The sequence below is a fragment of the Hipposideros armiger genome, unplaced genomic scaffold (genome assembly GCF_001890085.2).
Source record: "Hipposideros armiger isolate ML-2016 unplaced genomic scaffold, ASM189008v1 scaffold_523, whole genome shotgun sequence".
NCBI classification, from domain to species: Eukaryota; Metazoa; Chordata; class Mammalia; order Chiroptera; family Hipposideridae; genus Hipposideros; species Hipposideros armiger.
Genome location: NW_017731873.1, coordinates 741,336 through 760,379, shown reverse-complemented (window position 1 = coordinate 760,379; position 19,044 = coordinate 741,336). Strand labels below are relative to the sequence as shown.

At 38.4% G+C, this 19,044-nt stretch overlaps 1 protein-coding gene across 4 annotated transcripts in view; it reads left to right on the top strand.

Annotated features, from left to right (window-relative positions):
• The window catches only part of ROS1 (ROS proto-oncogene 1, receptor tyrosine kinase), a 99,203-nt gene extending 80,641 nt beyond the window's left edge, over positions 1–18,562 (top strand). For all 4 annotated transcript variants that reach the window (XM_019668301.1, XM_019668302.1, XM_019668300.1 and 1 more), the window contains 5 exons: positions 1,182–1,279; positions 1,527–1,730; positions 2,756–2,890; positions 8,610–8,773; positions 17,768–18,562. In XM_019668301.1, the coding sequence (XP_019523846.1) occupies positions 1,182–1,279; positions 1,527–1,730; positions 2,756–2,890; positions 8,610–8,773; positions 17,768–18,078 (912 nt within the window). In that variant the 3' untranslated portion in view covers positions 18,079–18,562. The remainder of the gene's footprint in view (positions 1–1,181; positions 1,280–1,526; positions 1,731–2,755; positions 2,891–8,609; positions 8,774–17,767) is intronic.
• The last annotated feature ends 482 nt before the right edge of the window (positions 18,563–19,044 follow it).

Genomic DNA, 19,044 nt, shown 5'->3' with positions numbered 1-19,044 from the left:
AGGCATGAGCTTGTCAGGGGAAGCAGAGGGAAGAACACTTAAGAGCACCCATCTATAAGGAATTGAGGGATTTCAAGGCTGGGAATTATCACAGATGCTCACTGGAGGATGTGGATGGAAATCAAGAATAAGGAGGGCCTTCCAGGAAGCAATGACAGCAGGAATATAGAAAAGAGGTCAAGAAAGGCAGAGCAGGTGTAAAAAACTGCAAGTGGCCCAGTGTGACAGAAGTGCGGATTGTGAGAACAGAAACTCTGGGAAATAAACGGATGTAAAGAGAGGCTGGTGCAGCCTGGGGCTGCCATGGAGGCTGTGCAGGAATCTGTAACAGACCCTACGGGCAGTGGGTCATAACGGGGTGAGCTAATTAAAGCACAGGAGGCTGGAGACATGGGAGTTTGGGATGAGTCAGATAGGGATGATAAAGGCCTGAACCAGGGTAATTGCAGGGAAGATGGCAACGGACAGACAGTATGTGAATGTAGCCTCCAGGCAGGAACTTTGGGTTTTTTCCAATTGGTATTAATGAAAACTTCAACTGGCTTTTTTTATGTGGAAATCATTGCAGCCAGTATAGGCTCAATTGTCCTGGCTTTATTAGGTAAGAAGAAGAATCTGTGACCTTGAAATGGAATCTGTATTGCTAACAATTTATATGGGGCTCATATTAGGAACAAGCCCATTGTCATGACTGACATTATAGTGTGACATTGGGCCAATAACTAGCTAGCACTGATTAAACTATCATTATTGCTACTTAGGAGATCAGCTACTGTTTATGAAGTGTCTTTTATATACCAGCCAGATTACATATCTTATCTCAAATTCTACCCAGCCAGGATTATTATTTCTATTTTACCAACAAGAAAGTTACTGAGTGAATAAAGCAAAGTGAGCAGGTTCACACAAGTAAGTAGCAGAATTAGGCTTCAGATCTTGTCTGTCTGAACTAATACCCTGAAGTCATTCCAACAAAGATCCCATATTGCCTTGGCTTATTAAATATAGTCTTATTTATGTATATTTAAAAATTCTTTTAAAGCATCATATATATGTGTGCATACATGCATATATATGTAGCCATTTGTATGTGTGTGTCCATGTGTGTGTGTGTGTGTGTGTGTGTGTGTGTGTTGTGCAAATTGGAAAAGTGCCTATAATCTTTCTTCCATTTCTTACAGTTTCATGGTCCTTTACTCACCTTGGTTGACCTTGTAGACCTGTGTGTAGATATTTCAAAAGGTTGTGTCTACTTGGGGCAGCTGCACTTCATTCACAGGTACGGTGAATATCCTAGATACAGGGTTCTAATGGATATTGGCACAATAACCATCTGTAGTTTGAGTGAAGCATACAAAATAAGTAAAGATTTTCATTCCTTCAAAATAACAATAATTTCTGTAAAAAAAAATTCTCTTTTCTCTCCAGAACTACTAGTGTTACTTGCCTGATCTCTGGAACTTTATTATTATTATTATTATTATTATTATTATTATTATTATTATTAAATATAGCTTTTGCCATAGGGATCTGGCAGCTCGGAATTGCCTTGTCTCTGTGAAAGACTATAGCAGTGCATCACGGATAGTGAAGATTGGGGACTTTGGGCTTGCAAGGGACATCTATAAGAATGATTACTATAGGAAGAGAGGAGAAGGCCTGCTCCCTGTTCGGTGGATGGCTCCAGAAAGTTTGGTGGATGGAATCTTCACTACGCAGTCTGATGTATGGTAAGCTTAACAGGACAGAGAAATGTGGGAACAACCATCCAATGGCATCTAATCTTATCTTTTATGTGAGAAAGCCAAAGACCAGAGAGGTTGCGATTTGCCTTAAGCTAAAGTGAAAGTTGATGAGTAAAGTGGGATTATTCCTGGGTTTCAGCTGTTTCCATACCTCCCTCCAATTAGTTTTGATCCTTTATCTCACTAGTGTATGTGAAATAGCTACATTTACTTCAGGGAGTTTATTAGTCTCCTAAAGTGTAATAATAGGAATTGATACCTTTGAATTAATGTCTAACTATGAGTCCAAACGCCAACTGTTTGGAGGTGTTTGGTCATTAATTTATAAGTAGACTTTAGATCATGACTCTTGAAAAGATTAGAACATTGAGGATATTTGGACAGGTCTTTATTATTCAAATAAGGCCCCTCAGTTTTGCTTGTTGACCTCAAACTTTTAATTAGAGCTGCTCAAAATGTAGATTTGTTCAATAATGTTTTAAGCTGAACTGGCCCTAGGCAAAATTAGGGATGAGATAAAATTAGTACTCAGTACTGCCAGTTTTTATTCATGCCTTCCCTCTTTACATTTACTAGAGCTCAAACTCAGAAAAAAAAGCTGAAATTCTTCTTTGCTCACTCCTAAGCGTGTCTGCATGTTGACACTATAAAAGCCTTAGGCAATGGAGGTCTGCAGTTTAGGGTCAGCCAACAGGAAGAGAAAAGCGTGTGTGTATATATATATATATATATATATATATATATATATATATGTGTGTGTGTGTGTGTGTGTGTGTGTGTGCTTAGTAAGCCTCCCTGTCACCTTTGAAGTGTTGCTTAGTATGCAGTTGCTTGTTCTACATTTCCTTGAGGCCAACTTGCTTTTAAGTTCCCCATTTGCCTTTTATGGAGTCAATAATGTCGATCACAAAGTAGACCCCCATAACCCCTGGAATATTATGTGGGAGAAACTACTGTAAACACAATGTTTGTCATAAGTATAACTAAAGCAAACTCTCTAATATCATCAGGTCTTTTGGAATTCTGATTTGGGAGATTTTAACTCTTGGTCATCAGCCTTATCCAGCTCATTCCAACCTTGATGTTTTAAACTATGTGCAAACAGGAGGGAGACTGGAGCCACCAAGAAATTGTCCTGATGCTCTGTAAGTTAATTATGTTAACATAAGCACAGTTGGTATGGTATTTTAAAATAAAAACCAGAATTTATATATTTATATTTGTATATCTTACATAAGATATAAATTGATTGTCAACACTTAATTTACTAAGTATGTGATGGTTCCATATATATACATATATATCATTATATATATACATATATAATGATATATATGATATTTCACTTCAGAAACAAAATTGGAAGAGTATAATATATTTATACTCCTGGTTAAGCAAATTCTAATAAATAAATAAAAGCTCTGTGTGTGTGTGTGTGTGTGTGTGTGTGTTATTTTATTTTGGAAGACCTGATCTGACTAATATCTTAATATGCAAATTAAAAGATTCTATTAAGTAGAAATTATTGTTAAAAAGTTGGATTGCGGTTGTTGATATAGCTAATACTGTGATATAGTACTACTAAAAGCCATATAGGTTGTTATCTGTTTATGAACTTAACATGAAGTGACTAAGTATTAGTGACTCTGTCAAATTGATCCTGGCCACTATTAAATTCTAATAAATTTGTGATTCTCAAAGAGTAGATGGTTTTGATCTCATTAAAAAAAAAAAAAGCAAGCCAAGTTATTTTGCTGAGTATTAATCTACCTTTCTGTGAACAACCTCATCAGACATATTAAGTCCTGAAACTTTTGCCAAGAGGTGTTTTACCCGAGAAGTTTCTAAAAGGACATACAAGCCACAAGTTAAACTCCTCTGTCATGTGCATGATACCAGGCTAAGGATTCTATGGTACACAGAGCTGTTTAAACCAGGGCCATGACTCTTCAGCATCTCAGAATGTATTTTGAAAGAAAAGACACACACATGGAGCAGCTGGATAACAAGCCAACACATAATAAAGTGCTAAACTGTGTGGTACAGACAAGTGCAAAAGGAATTAACAGTATGCGGATACACACCATGGTTGTGCTGCCTTGACTATGCTGTGTTATTTAGAGGACTATTCAGACTGGAGCCAAAAGATGATTAAGAACTGGGCACCTTGGTTGGGTGTTCTTCTGGTGAATGTTTCTGTATTATTTAAATCTTCCAGCTAGAAAAAAAATTGAATCACTTCTTGTTTCTGATTTAGCTTTTATAGTCTCTGGAATATTTAAAGGAAGGTTTTATATATATATATATATATATATATATATATATATATATATACACACACACACACACACACACACACATACCTGGATAAATTTGGTGACAGTGCCTAAAAATATTATTCAAATATTTAGGGGGTGATGGAAAGTCTTCTGTAAGTTAAGGGTAAGAAATTATACAAAATTTGAAAACCTTTGATGTAGGGAAAAACCTGCATGTTAAGGGAAAAACCCCACCATACCTAAGCATGAAATACATTTTTACTAAATAATTAGAAAACTAATCACCATTTTGCATCTTTCATACATATGTCAAACACTCAGAAAATTTCCCCAGAATTTCAATCACATGAAATTTTCATTGAGCTGTTAGGATTTTATCTGGCATATTTCCCCCTAGACCATAATGTACCTCATCATAATTATGCATTTGTTTTGGATAGACACTTTGGGACTCAATCACTGAATTGTACATTTTGATTGATGTGTTCACTTATGTTGTTTGAGGAGGAGAGAGGTAGATAATTAATTGCCCTATTGTGGCGCAGAAAAATGTAGGTATGTTGAACTTCCCTCTATTCAAAGGTTTCCAAAAATGCAATTGGAAGGAGGGGTGAGAAGGTGTGCTAGCAAAGTGCTAAAGAAATATTCCTGATTATAAGCAGAAAAGATAAAATTCTATATAATTTATCTTGAATAATTATTCAGTTGGATATATTATTGCTCTAATTTTATAAAAATATAGTTTCCATGAAACCAAAATTTTCTGTTGGTGGTTTTGAAGTTCATTTGAACATCAGTAATTAAAAAGTAAACAAAGTTTCCATCCCTCCCTCCAAGTGCTGTATGTATGACTCTCAGAGCCCCAGGAAGGGTTAACTCATCACCAACCAGGAAAACAATCTGTGCTAGGAAATGGAGCTCTGAGCAATGCCATTCAATCTGGCCACAGCCTTAAGCTGTCATGATAAAGATTAACTACTCTCCTTAGAGTACAGAGGGAACTGGTTTTTATTTGAAGCAGTTCTCTGAGATCACAGGCCCAGCTTAGAGGGTTGAAAGTCTGCACTGAGCCATGCTTCACCTTCTATTCACTGCTTAAATACTCAGCACCTGGATGCACTCTGGGTCAGGTGAGCCATAGATGGCTACACTGTGCTCAGCTATTAATGGAATGCGGGAGTTCAGAGCATTCCTCCCTTCTTTCCATAGCCTGGGATGTGTGGTGGAAAGCTCAGGCCTCAGTATTCTCTTCAGCTTTCAGTTTGCACAACAACGACACTACTCTCGAGAAGCAAGGGGATCAAAGGGCAATTTATTCAAGTGAGAGCTCTTTGGGGTTCTCTGACAGATGTATCACAGTGGAAACTGGAATTACTGGAAAGTCTCTCAAATGGAAGGAGCAACAATGGGAAACCATGAGGTTCACCATCTTATTTTTACCCCTTAAAAATATGTGCACCTAGGTGCCAATTGAGTCTCTCCAGGATTGGCATAATATGTAAGGGAGTTCTTAAAATCAGTACTTTATATGCTTTGTGTAAATATCTGTAGAAACTCACCTCCTTAATTCTGAAAGATGTCATGGAGTTTTCATCTGTTGAATTTTAATTGCTTTATGAATTCAAGGACTTTACTCAGAGACACTAATAATGAACATGATTACTGAGTCTCATGATTTTGAAAAAAAAAAAAGAGGCAAAAAAGAGTAAAGGGTTGGCATGGTGAATGAAGGAATTTGAACCGAAACACTTAGCTAAATGAGATATTGCAAGTGTAATGAGTATGTATCTGTTTAGAGCTGGAACCACCAGCCCAGGTATATTTTGACAAAAGTGAAGTATCTGTAAGTTTATTTAGAGTAATATGCTTTAATGTTTGTAACTATAAGTTAGTGCAAGTATCTAATGCATGGTATTGAATTGTGCCAAGTGCATATTTGTACAGAAAGAACCTTATGCCAAAGGAATAGTTGTTACTAATTTACCTGAAAGTTATAAGAAATGCATTTTTTAAGATTAAATTCTTAAAAGCCTCTTCGTTTTATTCCACTGCCAACTTAATGCCGTTTAAGAGTTGTACTCTTCACTTCTAAATGACTGTTGCTTTATCAATATAGTTCCTATATTCTTAATCAAGGAAACTTATGCTCATTTGTCCCTGGATGGTAAGACGGAAAGATTTTCTGTACTACCAGGTCATATGTTTTTGCCATTAGAAAATTAAGAATAATGATTAGACTCAATGTGAATGAAGCCTCTGTAGATGAAAAAAATTAGGAATACCTGCTTAAATAAATTACATAGATTAAACATGAGGTTGAACTTTTGGTGGGTAGTGTGAAGGGGTGAGGTACAGAGTGGCTACGTGGCAACTAAAGATGGCTTCTCACTCCTCCCTCCTCCTTCCCCTCCTCTCCACTCTTCTTCCCTCTAGATTTTTCTGTTTCTCTCCTTCTAAATAATCTCCATTAAGTGTCTTAAAATCCTTTGCAGAATGAGGCAGGTTATAAATAAATAAAGGAAAAATTTTGTAACTGACATATGACAAGTCTTGAGAGATTCTGTCTATTCTTTGGCGACAGCTTTGAATCATAGCTTTTTTCGTTTCTTTCCAGAAAGGATATACTTCCTGTGGAGAATTATGCTTTGCTTTCTCCTTTCACCTCCTAACACAATGCTTAGGTTAGTCATCAAGATTCTACTTTAACGACTATTTAAAATGTTTAACAATATTTAATTTCAAATCTAATCATCATTATTGGGATATTTGTATCATCCCTGTGTCTAAATGCCACAGGTTATAAAAAATATATATTTAAAAGATTAGGTTTTAGCTACAATTTTAATTTAAAAAAAATAGAGCCAAATTTGGTACTCTATATCCAGAATGTAAATTCCTTGTCACATATATGAAAAGTCAGTAGTTCAATACTGGAAAATAGGCCAATATCAGGTTTTAATACAGTACTCTGATATTGAGTACTAACTCTGACCTGAGGTGTTACAAGAAATAAAAGAGATAGAAATGTAATTTGCATGCCGCATTATAATGGAATGAAGGTTATAATTCCTAAAGTAGATAGTAGCTATTTTAAATACAATTTCCATAGTGATTCCTGGATCATTGCCACCTAGTGATTGAATATATTTTTGCTGTAGCTCCATTGCCTTCATCTTAGTCCAAACCACCATTATCTCTCACCTAGCCTTCTTCAATGATTTCATTGCTTCCATCTTGCCCCTCTACAATCCATTCTCCACATATCTCAGCTAGAGTAATCCTTTAAAAATATAAAGATTGTGCCTGCTTAAAAACTTTCAGCAGCTTCTGATCGTAGTGTCACAAAATCCAGCTCCTAACCTGGCCTCCGAGCCCTGCGTGATCTCGCCTTCCTCCTCTGACCTCATTTCTGATCCTCTCCCCCGCTCAGTCACTGCTCTTTAGCCACACTGGCTTTCTCTCAGGCCCTAAAATGTGCCAAGCTCTTTCCAAATTTAGAAATTTACACATGCTTTTCCCTCTCCTAGTGTGTTCCCTGACTCTCATCCCCACCCTACTCCCATGACTAGCATCTTATTTTCCCACAAAGTTCTTTGGCTTAAATGTCCCTTCTGCAGAGGGGCCGTCTTACCAAACTTACCAAAAATGTTCCATCTTTGTAAGATTTCACATTTGTTTTCTTTAGCACTTTTATAATTTATAATTTGTAATTGTAAATTAATCTGTTGATATAGTATTACTAATACTTTAAAATACTTCCCAAATTATGTTTTTTTTATTATTTTTTTTATCAGCTTCTCTCTCCCTGCCCCCAATCTGCCTTATAGCTTCAGAAAATAACAAAAGAGAGCCGGTACTTGACCTCTTTAGCAAGTCAGTAGACTTGAAAACCAAGTCTGGAGGAGAGAGAGTTATCTAGCCTTTAGCTCCTTGTTAGTGTATTAAATGCCAAGTTTGTGTGACTAAGATCTTCAATTCTATATAAGGATGGCTTCATTTAAAAAAGAGGAAGTAAATAGAAACCCCACTCCTTTTAAGCCCTGGAGAAGTGTGAGAAGAAGAGACCTTGATGAGGCCAGAGAGTGAAGATCTTGTTTATCTAGGTCCTGCTCCCTCCTCTGTAGACTTCAGTCAGATCAGGTGTGGGCAATGTCGAGGGCAGGGAGCTACTGCCCACTGCTCCGTGTGTAGGAGGATGGCAAGGAGACCGTTGCCCCACATTGACGTGGAGACCCAGCATCATGAAGAAGGTAGACTGACATGTCAAGACCGAGAGCATCTATCTTGAACTTTTAAGCCTCCTTTGTTTCCCAAATGGTGTGAACATTTTGTTGAAAGCTAGAGACTAGGCCAAGGAGCTCCCCGTGAGCATGCAACAGAAACAGGAATAGATTCCCTGGGGCTTGTCAGCAGATACAGGATGGTGAATATACAGGAATTCTCAGAGAAGCTAAGGCTAGAGAGAGAAAAGGGAAGACCAGTTCAGTGGGGAAGGGCCAAAAAGAAAGGTGAAGAGACCCAGGCTGCAATGGCTGACGAATGATATCCAATCGCCATCTACTTTTATGTCTACCCACATATCCAGGTGGAACTTAATGACCCAGTGCTGGGCTCAAGAACCTGACCAAAGACCTACTTTCCATAAAATTCAAGACCAGCTTCAGTTATTCAGAAATGTTTCCTTAAATAGTATTTCTCAATGCAAAGAGGAAGCAAACCCCAGTGGAGTCACAAATGAAGGCTTTGAAGGTAAGTTTGATTCTTCATTAAAATTTTCTGGTTTTCTCTCCAGTGTGAACTGAACAAGGCTAAAATGGGTTATACACAGAAGACATTTTACAGTGGGTAAAAAGAGTAATATGCTGACACCATCCTCATAATGATTAAGAGCTTATTGTAGTCCTCTTTAAAAATAATTTTGATTTGTGTGCTAAATTAAAAAAATAAAAGTATAGTGATATGGCCCCTGGGTCTATAATCTCAGATAGTAAGGAGGATAATTAACCTGCTAGACTATACTCATATTTTCATGAGGCCTGTTCCCCTCCCGCTCCACCCCTCACACCAGTTTGGGCCTCAAGTGCAGAGTAGAGTTAATTATAGACTCTTAGTTTATGGTCCATTATTATCATTGATCTATGCAGGGCTTCTCTTTTACTTTGTTTGTTTGTTTCCTTTATCTCCATATTCCTCTCTTGTTCTACATTCACCCTCCCCATGCCAGGCAAGCATTCTAATGTTTTTTTAATGTGTGTCTTTTTATTTGTATATTTCCCTATAAAATGTGCATTGTATGCTCTTGTGTTATGTAACGCATCTTTCTTTTTTCATTAAGCACTGTGTCCTTAAGAGTCACCCATGATGATACATGTACATCTAACCCATCTCACCGGTTGCTTCTAATTGCTGAGTATTCTTGCTATGATTGTTGCAGTCTAAGTCTGATTGCACAACTTCAGTATTTTAGTAAATAAGAGAAGAATCTTCTGGAACCAATCTACTGTGATGGACAGGCTAAGCCTTATCATTCTGTAAAGAGTACAAAACAGAATTGAAACACAGTGGTCACTTAATTCATGTGCAAAACCAGAATTACAATACATTTGCCTAATTGGCTGCCGAGAAATGAATTTTAAAATGATCCTTTCTGGCTGCTTTAGAAGTCTTTCCTGTTATTGGAAGTTCACAGGACCCTTTGTTTTGTTTTTGTTTTTAAAATGCAAGAGCTTAGAAATAAACCTGGAAGATGGATTATGACTCAGAATTGCTCAGAAATTAGGTTTCTTGGTCTTTGCAGTGATATGGTTGATTGTTGTTGTGTAGTCATTTCTCTATTGTAGTCCAAGGTGAGACCTTCACCTTGAGTGATGCAGTTCACTAATAGCAGGGAAAAATAAGCCCAAGGATGAATATGTGCTTGCCTTGTTTGCAGTGTTTCTGATTACATATTTGGAGCAACTTTGGATTTATGGCATGAATGGAGATAAGACTCTGTACATGTGACTTCTTTAACATAAACAGCTAAGTGACAAATTGAAAAGGGCTCTGCTTTCCTTCAGCGTGCATCATAACCCTCATCAGATAAGCCTTGTTAATGGTCTCACATTGGCTCCACCTGCCTTCTAGTCATGGAACTGAGCTGATTCTAAGAGTGCCAAGGGCCGAGCCCTTAGGAGTTATAACTGCTACTGCAACCCATCCTTTTGGAAGGTTCTAAACATATACTTGCCTGTGTGGAAATCACACAGGATAAGGGAAAACAAACTTGTAAGCCATTCTAGATACAATCAAGTCATTCTCATTTTCTAAACATTTCATTAATGCATTTCTCTAAATAAAATTTTGATAAAAATGTTTTTAATTATTTCAACAGATAGTTATTGGCTTTTGTCCAAGACATAATATTAAGCACTAATTTTAATGGGCTCCACTGGGCTGCTTTAAAGAAAAAAAAAAGAGTTGAGGATATTTTTTATCCTTCAGAAACTAGTCAGTTTCTTCAGTTTTTGAGGTAAAGTTTAATACTGAGCTCTGCTTCTACTGGTGATTTTGAAAGTTGTCCTTGTCATAAGACTCTGTCCCTAGCCACAGGAAAGGTGGATGTCACCACTGCACTGTTGAGTAACACTGTTTTGCTCGAGCCGTTTGAGTCTGTTCTTGCTTGGCCTGGTTCTTATTTGTATAACCTGGTGTATGGAATCTTTAGAGGGACCACAATCTGGGGTGCTTTGTCAATATGTAAAATGAAATCTTCTGCTCCTAAGATAGATTAATTTAACAGTAGCTGGGTTGAGTTCATTATATACAAATCTCAAAGGCAAGCAGAATGTGGTTTTGCTTACTTGGCATTGAAAGCGTGTTTTTCTTACTAACTCACTGCTCTTATCTCTAGAAAGCCACACTTCACTGATAAGACTCTGATCCAGATTTGCTTTTGAATATTATTTTGTAAACCTTAAGAAATTAAACAGAGTCATTATTTAAAGGTTTTTAAAATTATTTTATGTTATCTTATCTCAACCATAAAAGTGACTCCTGATTCCTTTCTGATTTTTTTTCTAACTTTTCCAGTAATTAATATCAGTAACAGTCTTGCTATATTGTTTATAACTGTATCTAAAGATCTTTATTATAAAAATAATTTATATTTATTGTTTAAAAAACATAAAATTATCTAAGCAGAGTAAAAAGTAGAAGTCTCCTGTTTCTTCCCTATCTTCACTTCCTAGTGCTAGCCACAGTGTACAATTTAGTTATATGCTTCTAGGTATTTTATATGCATTTACCATTTACAGAACTGTTCATTTGCATATGTTTGTAAAGATACTGGCTGGATTTAGAGATAAAATCTAAGTTATCTATAGGAATGAGTGGGTTGTACAGTCTTTTGTCAGTTTCCCACTATTTCTTATCATTACAAATGATCTTATTTTTAAAGATTTGGTGAGCAGGTGACTATACACTATATCGTCTGTCAGAGGCTAGGAGGTATTTCATGTTGCCATTGGAAGGGAATCCATGTTCTGTTTGAGTCCAGAGGAAGGATGCTGAATCCACACTGTGTAGTAGAAGGAGCGCCAGTAAAAGCCATGGTAACTTCTAAGCAGAATTCAGCAGGGAGGTAAAAAAATATAGTATTTCAGGATAGAAGGAGCCGTATGTAGAAATAGGACAGAAGAAAGCAGTATGTAGTAATAGGGAGTGGGATGTGCACAGAACTGCATGCAGTTTATCATACATGACGGGGGGAAATGGAAAGTGATGAAATTGGAGGGATAGGAGTTACACTAGTCAGGTTAGAAATGAAAATTGATGAGAGCTGAATTAATGGATGGTATCAGGTATAGAGAGAAAGAAATGAAACCCAGAGTTACCACAGAGGTAGACGTTGCAGGATGCAGCATCTAATTGGGTGAAGAGAGCAAGGAGATAGTGGTGAATCCCAGTGATTTGAGAAGCTAGGTAGAAAGCAGTGCTCCTTCCAGAGACGGGGCAATAGGAGGAGGAATAGCCTTGCTCATGTTTGATTTTAGCTGGGTTCAAGATAAGTAGGGAATTCCAGTATTCAGTTAGAAGGTCTGTCCTGTAAATATAGGTAATTGAATTCAAGGGTATAGATGAAATCATTGAATTAGACTGTATAGAATAAGAAGAAAAGTAAACAGGGGCTAGCACCATAGGACAGCCAATATAGGAGGGACAAACAAAGAAACATGGAGGGCATGGAGAGGAGGAGCCAGAAAGGAAGGAGAAAAGCCTTAAGAGAGTATTGTCATGGAAACCCAAAGGGGAGAGACTCACAAAGGAGAGAGTGATCAAATGCTACCGAAGAAGAGTTCCAAAGGGATGCAAGGATTTTACAGTTGACTTGTATTATATTTTAAAGTTTAATTTTTTGCTCATAGAATCTTTTCCTTCTAATGTATGCAGACATTTTATAAAATCCACAGAGGCTGCCATACTGGGTGTTAAAGGGCCTGAGAGCTCAGCTTTACCTTAGTCTCTACTAGAAGTCTCCATAAACCCTTGAGAAAATCTTTTACCAGGTGGCATTACCTAGGTCACCTATGAGGCTGAGATAAATAACAGTGGTCACAGTAAATATATAGAACAAGGCTCTTTTTGTAAATGGCTTTTAATTGCAATCATAGCTGATTTTATTTTAGCACTTTTTTTCTGTGCCACTCACTAGGCTATGTAGGTAAACTCATTAAAGCCTCACAATAGCCTGTGAAGTGCGTAGTTTTATTATCACATTCTCCAGATGAGAAGACTGAAGTTTAGCAACTTGCCCATGGTCATACTGCTGAGGGGGTATTGGAGTTTGGCTCTATTCTAGAGCCTGTGCCCTCAGCCTTCACAGAGGTATGGCTGTGGTGAGGAAGCTGCCAGCATACTCTCCCCAGTTCATTATTGGTAGCGTGCTGCACAGCTAGGCACAGTGAAGAAACACTACTCATGGCCTACTAGAAAAGTTATACAAATTTGTCCTGGTTATATCAAATTTATTTAGGTGTCAAGTTTTGGCAGACTCAATTAAAAGTCTAAATAGTGTTCAAAAACATAGAGAAGCAGACATAAATATGAAGAATGATGCAGGAAAAGTGTAACAGGGAATATAGCCACATTTTGATGATTTAGATAGAAACAAGTGATTCTGTGCCATGACAGACATGTAGTTTTAGTAAAAAGGAAATTCTCATTCTGTCACTTACAATGAATGTAATTCCTGAAGTTAAGGAATAGTAATAGATCTTGAAATCACTAAAAATTTTGGTAATTGAGATGTGACTGAACAAAAGTGGCAGAGAAGAGAGAATAAATGGAATGAAAGGTACTAATCTGCATATTTAAAAAGAATGGAAGTCATGAGACATTCCCTTCAAGTCAAGCCTAAACTTAATTACCTTTTTAATAAAAAAGAATGTGTTTAATAATAGTTGGCTGCTTTGCGGGACGGGTGGGCATATTTGGCAAAGTAGTGAAGTGTCAGTCTTCACCATTATTGTCGAAGATATGTAAGAAGATAAGAAAGCCACGGGAAGGACTTTTTTGAAAAAAAATAAATAAAGGATATTAGAATTGCAGGGAGCAATAATACCATGCCTATCCCATGGTCCTACTGACCTAATGGGGTGGAGAGGGAATAGAGAAGGAAGATTAGTAACATATCTGGGCATCTAGTAAAAATATCCCAGTGACTTCATCCAAACATTTGTGTAAACATCACCTCATCAGTCCCAGAGAGTTCCACAGGAAACAAATCTAAATGCTCCTCTGCTGTTCTAAACATAGCCAGTCAGCCGGCATATGTCTCGTCTGTTAATACCCTGTCTTACTTGGAAGTCTTTATTTTAATATTTCCCTCTTAAAGTGAGGGTTGCTGAGTGCATGCTGCCTTTGTTCAGGATCTCTGCTTTAAAGTTTGACCTGCAGGCTTTCTATTCAGTAGTTTTTAAACAAAAATAAATAAACAACCCCCTTCCCCCCATCTCTTTATGCAATAAGAAGATGTACTAATTGCTGAAAGCTTGCCAGGGTCAAGTTACTAAATATTGCTCTAAGTACCATGAACCAATGAAGCAGTTAGATAATGATTTTTCTTGGACATACGGTGCCAGAATTTGTAAAACAGCATTTATTTGCCTTATATTAAAATGTTTTTTCAAATAACTCAACAGGCAAAAAATAATTAAAATCCCATTTCATTAGAAAGTTTCCCAATATGCTTGCTATTTGATGAGATAAAAATATGGCAGTGAAGCAGCTGGTAACATGAGTAGTAGACCTACATTGTAGCTTTAAGTATTTGTTGAAATTTTAAACTTTTCTTTAGCCTAATTTTTTTTTTAAAGATTTTATTGGGGAATTGGGGGAGGGGAAAAGACAAGTTGTTGTCCTTTTGTTCTTCAGTCTAGTTGTGGAGGACATCGCTTCACTGGCCCATGTTGGTATTATCATTGCGCTCTTCCCGGGTGAGGCAGTCGCTCGCCGGCCACTGGACGGCCACTCACGGTGGCTCACGGCAGCTGATGCTGGTTGCCAGCCACTCATGGCAGCTCACAAAAGCTCATACTAGCTGCCCGCCAGCCCCACTGCAGCCTACACTGTCGCCGGCGACTCACGGCAGCCCAGCTCCAGGTCGAGCTGTTGTTCACCATCTTAGCTGTAGGGGGCGCAGTGTCACTGGTCCTCATGTGGGATCTGAACCGGGCCCCTGCTGCTCAGAGCTGGTGTCCCAAGCCAACTCCTAACCAACACGCCACTCGGCTGGCCAAGCCTGATTTCTTTAAGCCCTTTAGGAAGAGCCTAATTGCTTCAATAATCTGGACCACTGGACTATTTAAAGTTAAATATCTTATTTTTTTCTCTTACTTTTTGATATTTTCTGTTGCTATTATCGTATATAGTGAGCTATTCTTATGAGTTTCTCAATGGCTATTAGTACATATTGACAATAATCATAATATTTAGATCCTTCCATAGATATTTGGCACTCAGGCTCTAATCAAACAAGGCATCTGAGGATCATGCATCATGCATGCATCATACATTATGGGGAGATATTTTACAACACTGTCCAACTAGTCATGTGGTTTGAAGTATGCTATAATAATATTGGAACAATAAAGATGCACATGAAATGATGCCAAAGAGCTTGTGAGCCTTCAGCTTGGCCATGCTGTTTGTCAATGGGGCAGTGTGTGTGTGGGGGGGAGTCTGCTAAAGAAATGAGCCCCTAGGGCCGGCCGAGTGGCGCGATGGTTAAGAACTCGCTTGGGATGCCAGAGGGCCCCGGTTCGGATCCCACATATGAGGGCCAGTGACACTGCCCTCCACAGCTAAGATGCTGAACAACAGCTCAACCTGGAGCTGGGCAGCCAGGAGTCGCCGGCGACGGCGTGGGCTGCAGCCCCTGTGACAGTGGATTGCCATGGGCTACCGTGTGTGGCCAGCAGCCAGCGTGAGCGGCCAGCAGCCGCAGTGAGCGGCCGTCCAGAAGCCGGCGACTGTTCTGCCTCGCCAGAGAAGAGCGCAATGATGGTGCCAACTTGGGCCAGTGAAGCGACATCCTCCACAACTAGATTGAAGAACAAAACGACAGCAACTTGTCTGTTCCCCTTTCCCCAATTCCCCAGCACTGTTCCCATCCCCCCAATTCCCCAATAAAAAAAAATCTAAAAAAAAAGAAATGAGCCCCTAATTATACAGAGTAGAGATAGCAGTTCATATGCTCTTATAATAAGCTTTGTATCAGGTTTGGAACTTGGTAAATAGGTAGATCCATTAAATTCCACTAGGAAAAATAGGTACAGTGATGCTTCCCTTAGTCCTCTGAAATTATTTCATTTTTCCCATGTTTCTATTTAAATTCATTCCAAACAAACCCCAGCTGGGTGTAGATCTACCTGAGTGCAGAAGGTTGGCAGCCCAGTAGGCCTCACCCACGTGATTGATACTCTCATGCTGGAAGGACGAAAAGGAAAAAGGGAAAGTTCATCATCTAGTTACTGAAACGTTTCTGAGTTTTCAAATATACTTTATGAAAGGACAGAAATATGTCTGATTGTAATTTTTTTAAATCCACGTACTAATACCCAGAGATTGGAAAGTATGGATAAAAAACAATTCCCACAATATACATTTGTGTATTTATCTCCCATTGTGTATTTCCCTATTTAATTACCTAGAATTTTTTTGAAATATTTCAGAAGTTCTACTATTAGGTTTCAACAAGGATTCTTATCCTTTTCTATGTAATAAAGTTAGCCTTGAAGTAGAGAAAGACAAAATAATATGAGCATAAATGTGAAGAAGGTACTTACCCTCTTTTCTGCTGCCACCCGAACACCATACACACATGTGTCCATGTGTGCGCTGCTCCGAGACTCCCGTAGGGCACACTGCCCAGCCACATGGGTCCTCCCCAGCACAGCAAACTCCACCTTCCCCTTGAGGGTGAATGTGAGGACACAGACTCAAGCCAGGCAGTCTAGATTCAAATTCCAGCTGTGTGACCTTGGGCAAATTATATAACCCCTCTGTGCCTTAATTTCCTCATCTGGTAAATGAGGATAATACTAGTACCTACTTAGTAGAAGGGTGGGTTAATATATGTATGTAGCTTAGAATAGTACCTGATACATAGTAAGTACTCTGTAGGTGTTAACGACAGCAATTATTATTATTACATTTCATGTCACTTTCCTTCTACCTCAGTCTTACCATCAATATTTGCCAGGCTTGTGTCCATTCCCTATCAGCCTTTTGAGGTCATAAGCAAGCTAGTTTTAAGTTTGCCAGTTAGCGTCAATGGTTCATATGCTACTTATCCCAGGGGCTGGCTGAGGAGGGCCAGCCACCTTGTCTGCCTAACATGCTCCTGCCTCGGGACTCTAATTCTTACTGTTCCCTCTCCCTTCAATCTTCTTCCTAAGATATTCACATGGCTATCTTGTGATTCATATCAATGAATTCTCTCATTTAATTCAGGTCTCTACTTGAATTTTACCTCATTAAAGAGGATTTTGCTAACACCTCATATAAATTAGTAGCCACCCCACCTTCACTGTCTTGCCCCCTTTTCTGCCAAATTTTCCTTCATAGCCCTTATCACCACGTGATATAGATTTAGTTGTCCACTCATTTATTGTCTGTCTCTTTCCCCCACCTCCCCCGACCCCTGGTAGAATGTAAACCCCAAAGAACCCAAAGAACAAACAAGTTTGTTTTATTCATCACTGTGCCATCAAGACCCAGAACACAGCCTGGAATGTACTAGACATCCAGTAAATATCATCTTAATAAATGACTAAATTACCTAATCTAAAGGAATACACCTTGAAAGGTAGATATTTTAGCTGGGGTAGCAAGATGGAAGGATAAGCACTGTAGACAAAAAGGATGATCCTATGGCCACTTAATTTCTATCACAAAGGAATTAATTCCTTCATCTGTTATGGAAGAATCAATCAGCTCTGTGCTCGCACCACATTTTACATAGTCCTTTATTATAGCACACAACACCTCCTCTGGTATTCTGTCTGCTCCCCTACTAAACTGCAGTCATCTCAAGGACAGGAAGCAGGTCTGATTTATCTTCATATTCCCTTAATGGTCCTCATATATGTTTGCTAAACCAATGTATAAGGTTGGTGTTGATGTTCTCAGAGAACCTATATATTACACATAAAGGAAATCAAAGAGATGCTAGAATAAGTTTAAAATTTGTTTTTTTCACAGATGAAGATGGCAACACAATTCGTTTGAATGTGGATGACGGTATGTCAATTACTTTAATGGAATCCAAGAACCAAGAAGGGTTAAACTATATGGTACTTGCTACAAAATGTAGCGAAGTTGAAGATAATTCTGAGGGTCCTCTAGGCTCCAAGGAATCTGAATCTTGTGGTCGGAGGAAAGAAGAGAAGGAACCACATGCAGACAAAGGCATCTGCCAAGAAAAACAAGTGGCTTACTGCCCTCCTGGCAAGCCCGAAGGCATGAACTATGCCTGCCTCACTCACAGTGGATATGGAGATGGGTCTGATTAATAACTCGGTTTGGGAAATGCAGTTGAGATGAACAATCCCATTAAGTAGTTACTGAAAGAAAACCCTAGTCAAATGATAGATATGTGGTAGTCTATGGCTCTGAATTAACACTGGAAAATGTCTGAATTCTGACCTTGGTTCAGAAAGCCGCTTGGTTTCAGTTCTGACAATCCCCATACCAACTGTCTCAACTTCAGTGGAATTCTGAGGTGAACCACTGAGCATTTGGAAAGCTTAGGGACGGCTCATGAGCCTGGAAGGGAAACTGCTCCTCCTCACCCTTGAGGTCCCTTAGATCTTTGCCCACCCTTTAGTCTGTGCTATAACAGAAACATCTTGGTCAGGTGGTTAGAGACAAAATCGGGATGTGCAAGGACCTGAAGGAGGGGGATGAGAAGCATGCTCAGGGGCCCGGCTGAACTACAGATGATCCCAGGAGACCAAGGAAATGATTAAATAACTCTACACATACCAAAGGAACAAACACCTAGACACGAGAAATCGTATGGAAAGCTATCGCTTTAATAAAACATTGTCTTTAATGACTATTCTAAAATATTTTGTATTTTGGAGGTTTTGAACAGCAGCTTCAGTCACATCGAAAATAGGATCATGAAGATCTCTAAATCCTAAAGTTTAACATTCCATGATCTCTGGGTTGTATAAAAATCAATCTGCGACTTATGTGCTGTTATTGAAATTAGCTAATATAAAGCTTGTTTTTATTAGCCATATCTATTGTATATATAAAATACTTAAGATTACATTTGGTATCAAGTTGTCCTTAAAATTAAATATGATTATACAATGTTAATTCAAGCTCTGTGATTTTTAGAAACTACATGAAATAATAAATACCTAAATGAGAACTATTTAAAACATTCTTGAGAGAAACACTCTAATTTAAAGCCAATCATTTCTTTCTTTCTTTCTTTCTTCCTTCTTTCCCTCCCTCCCTCCCTTCCT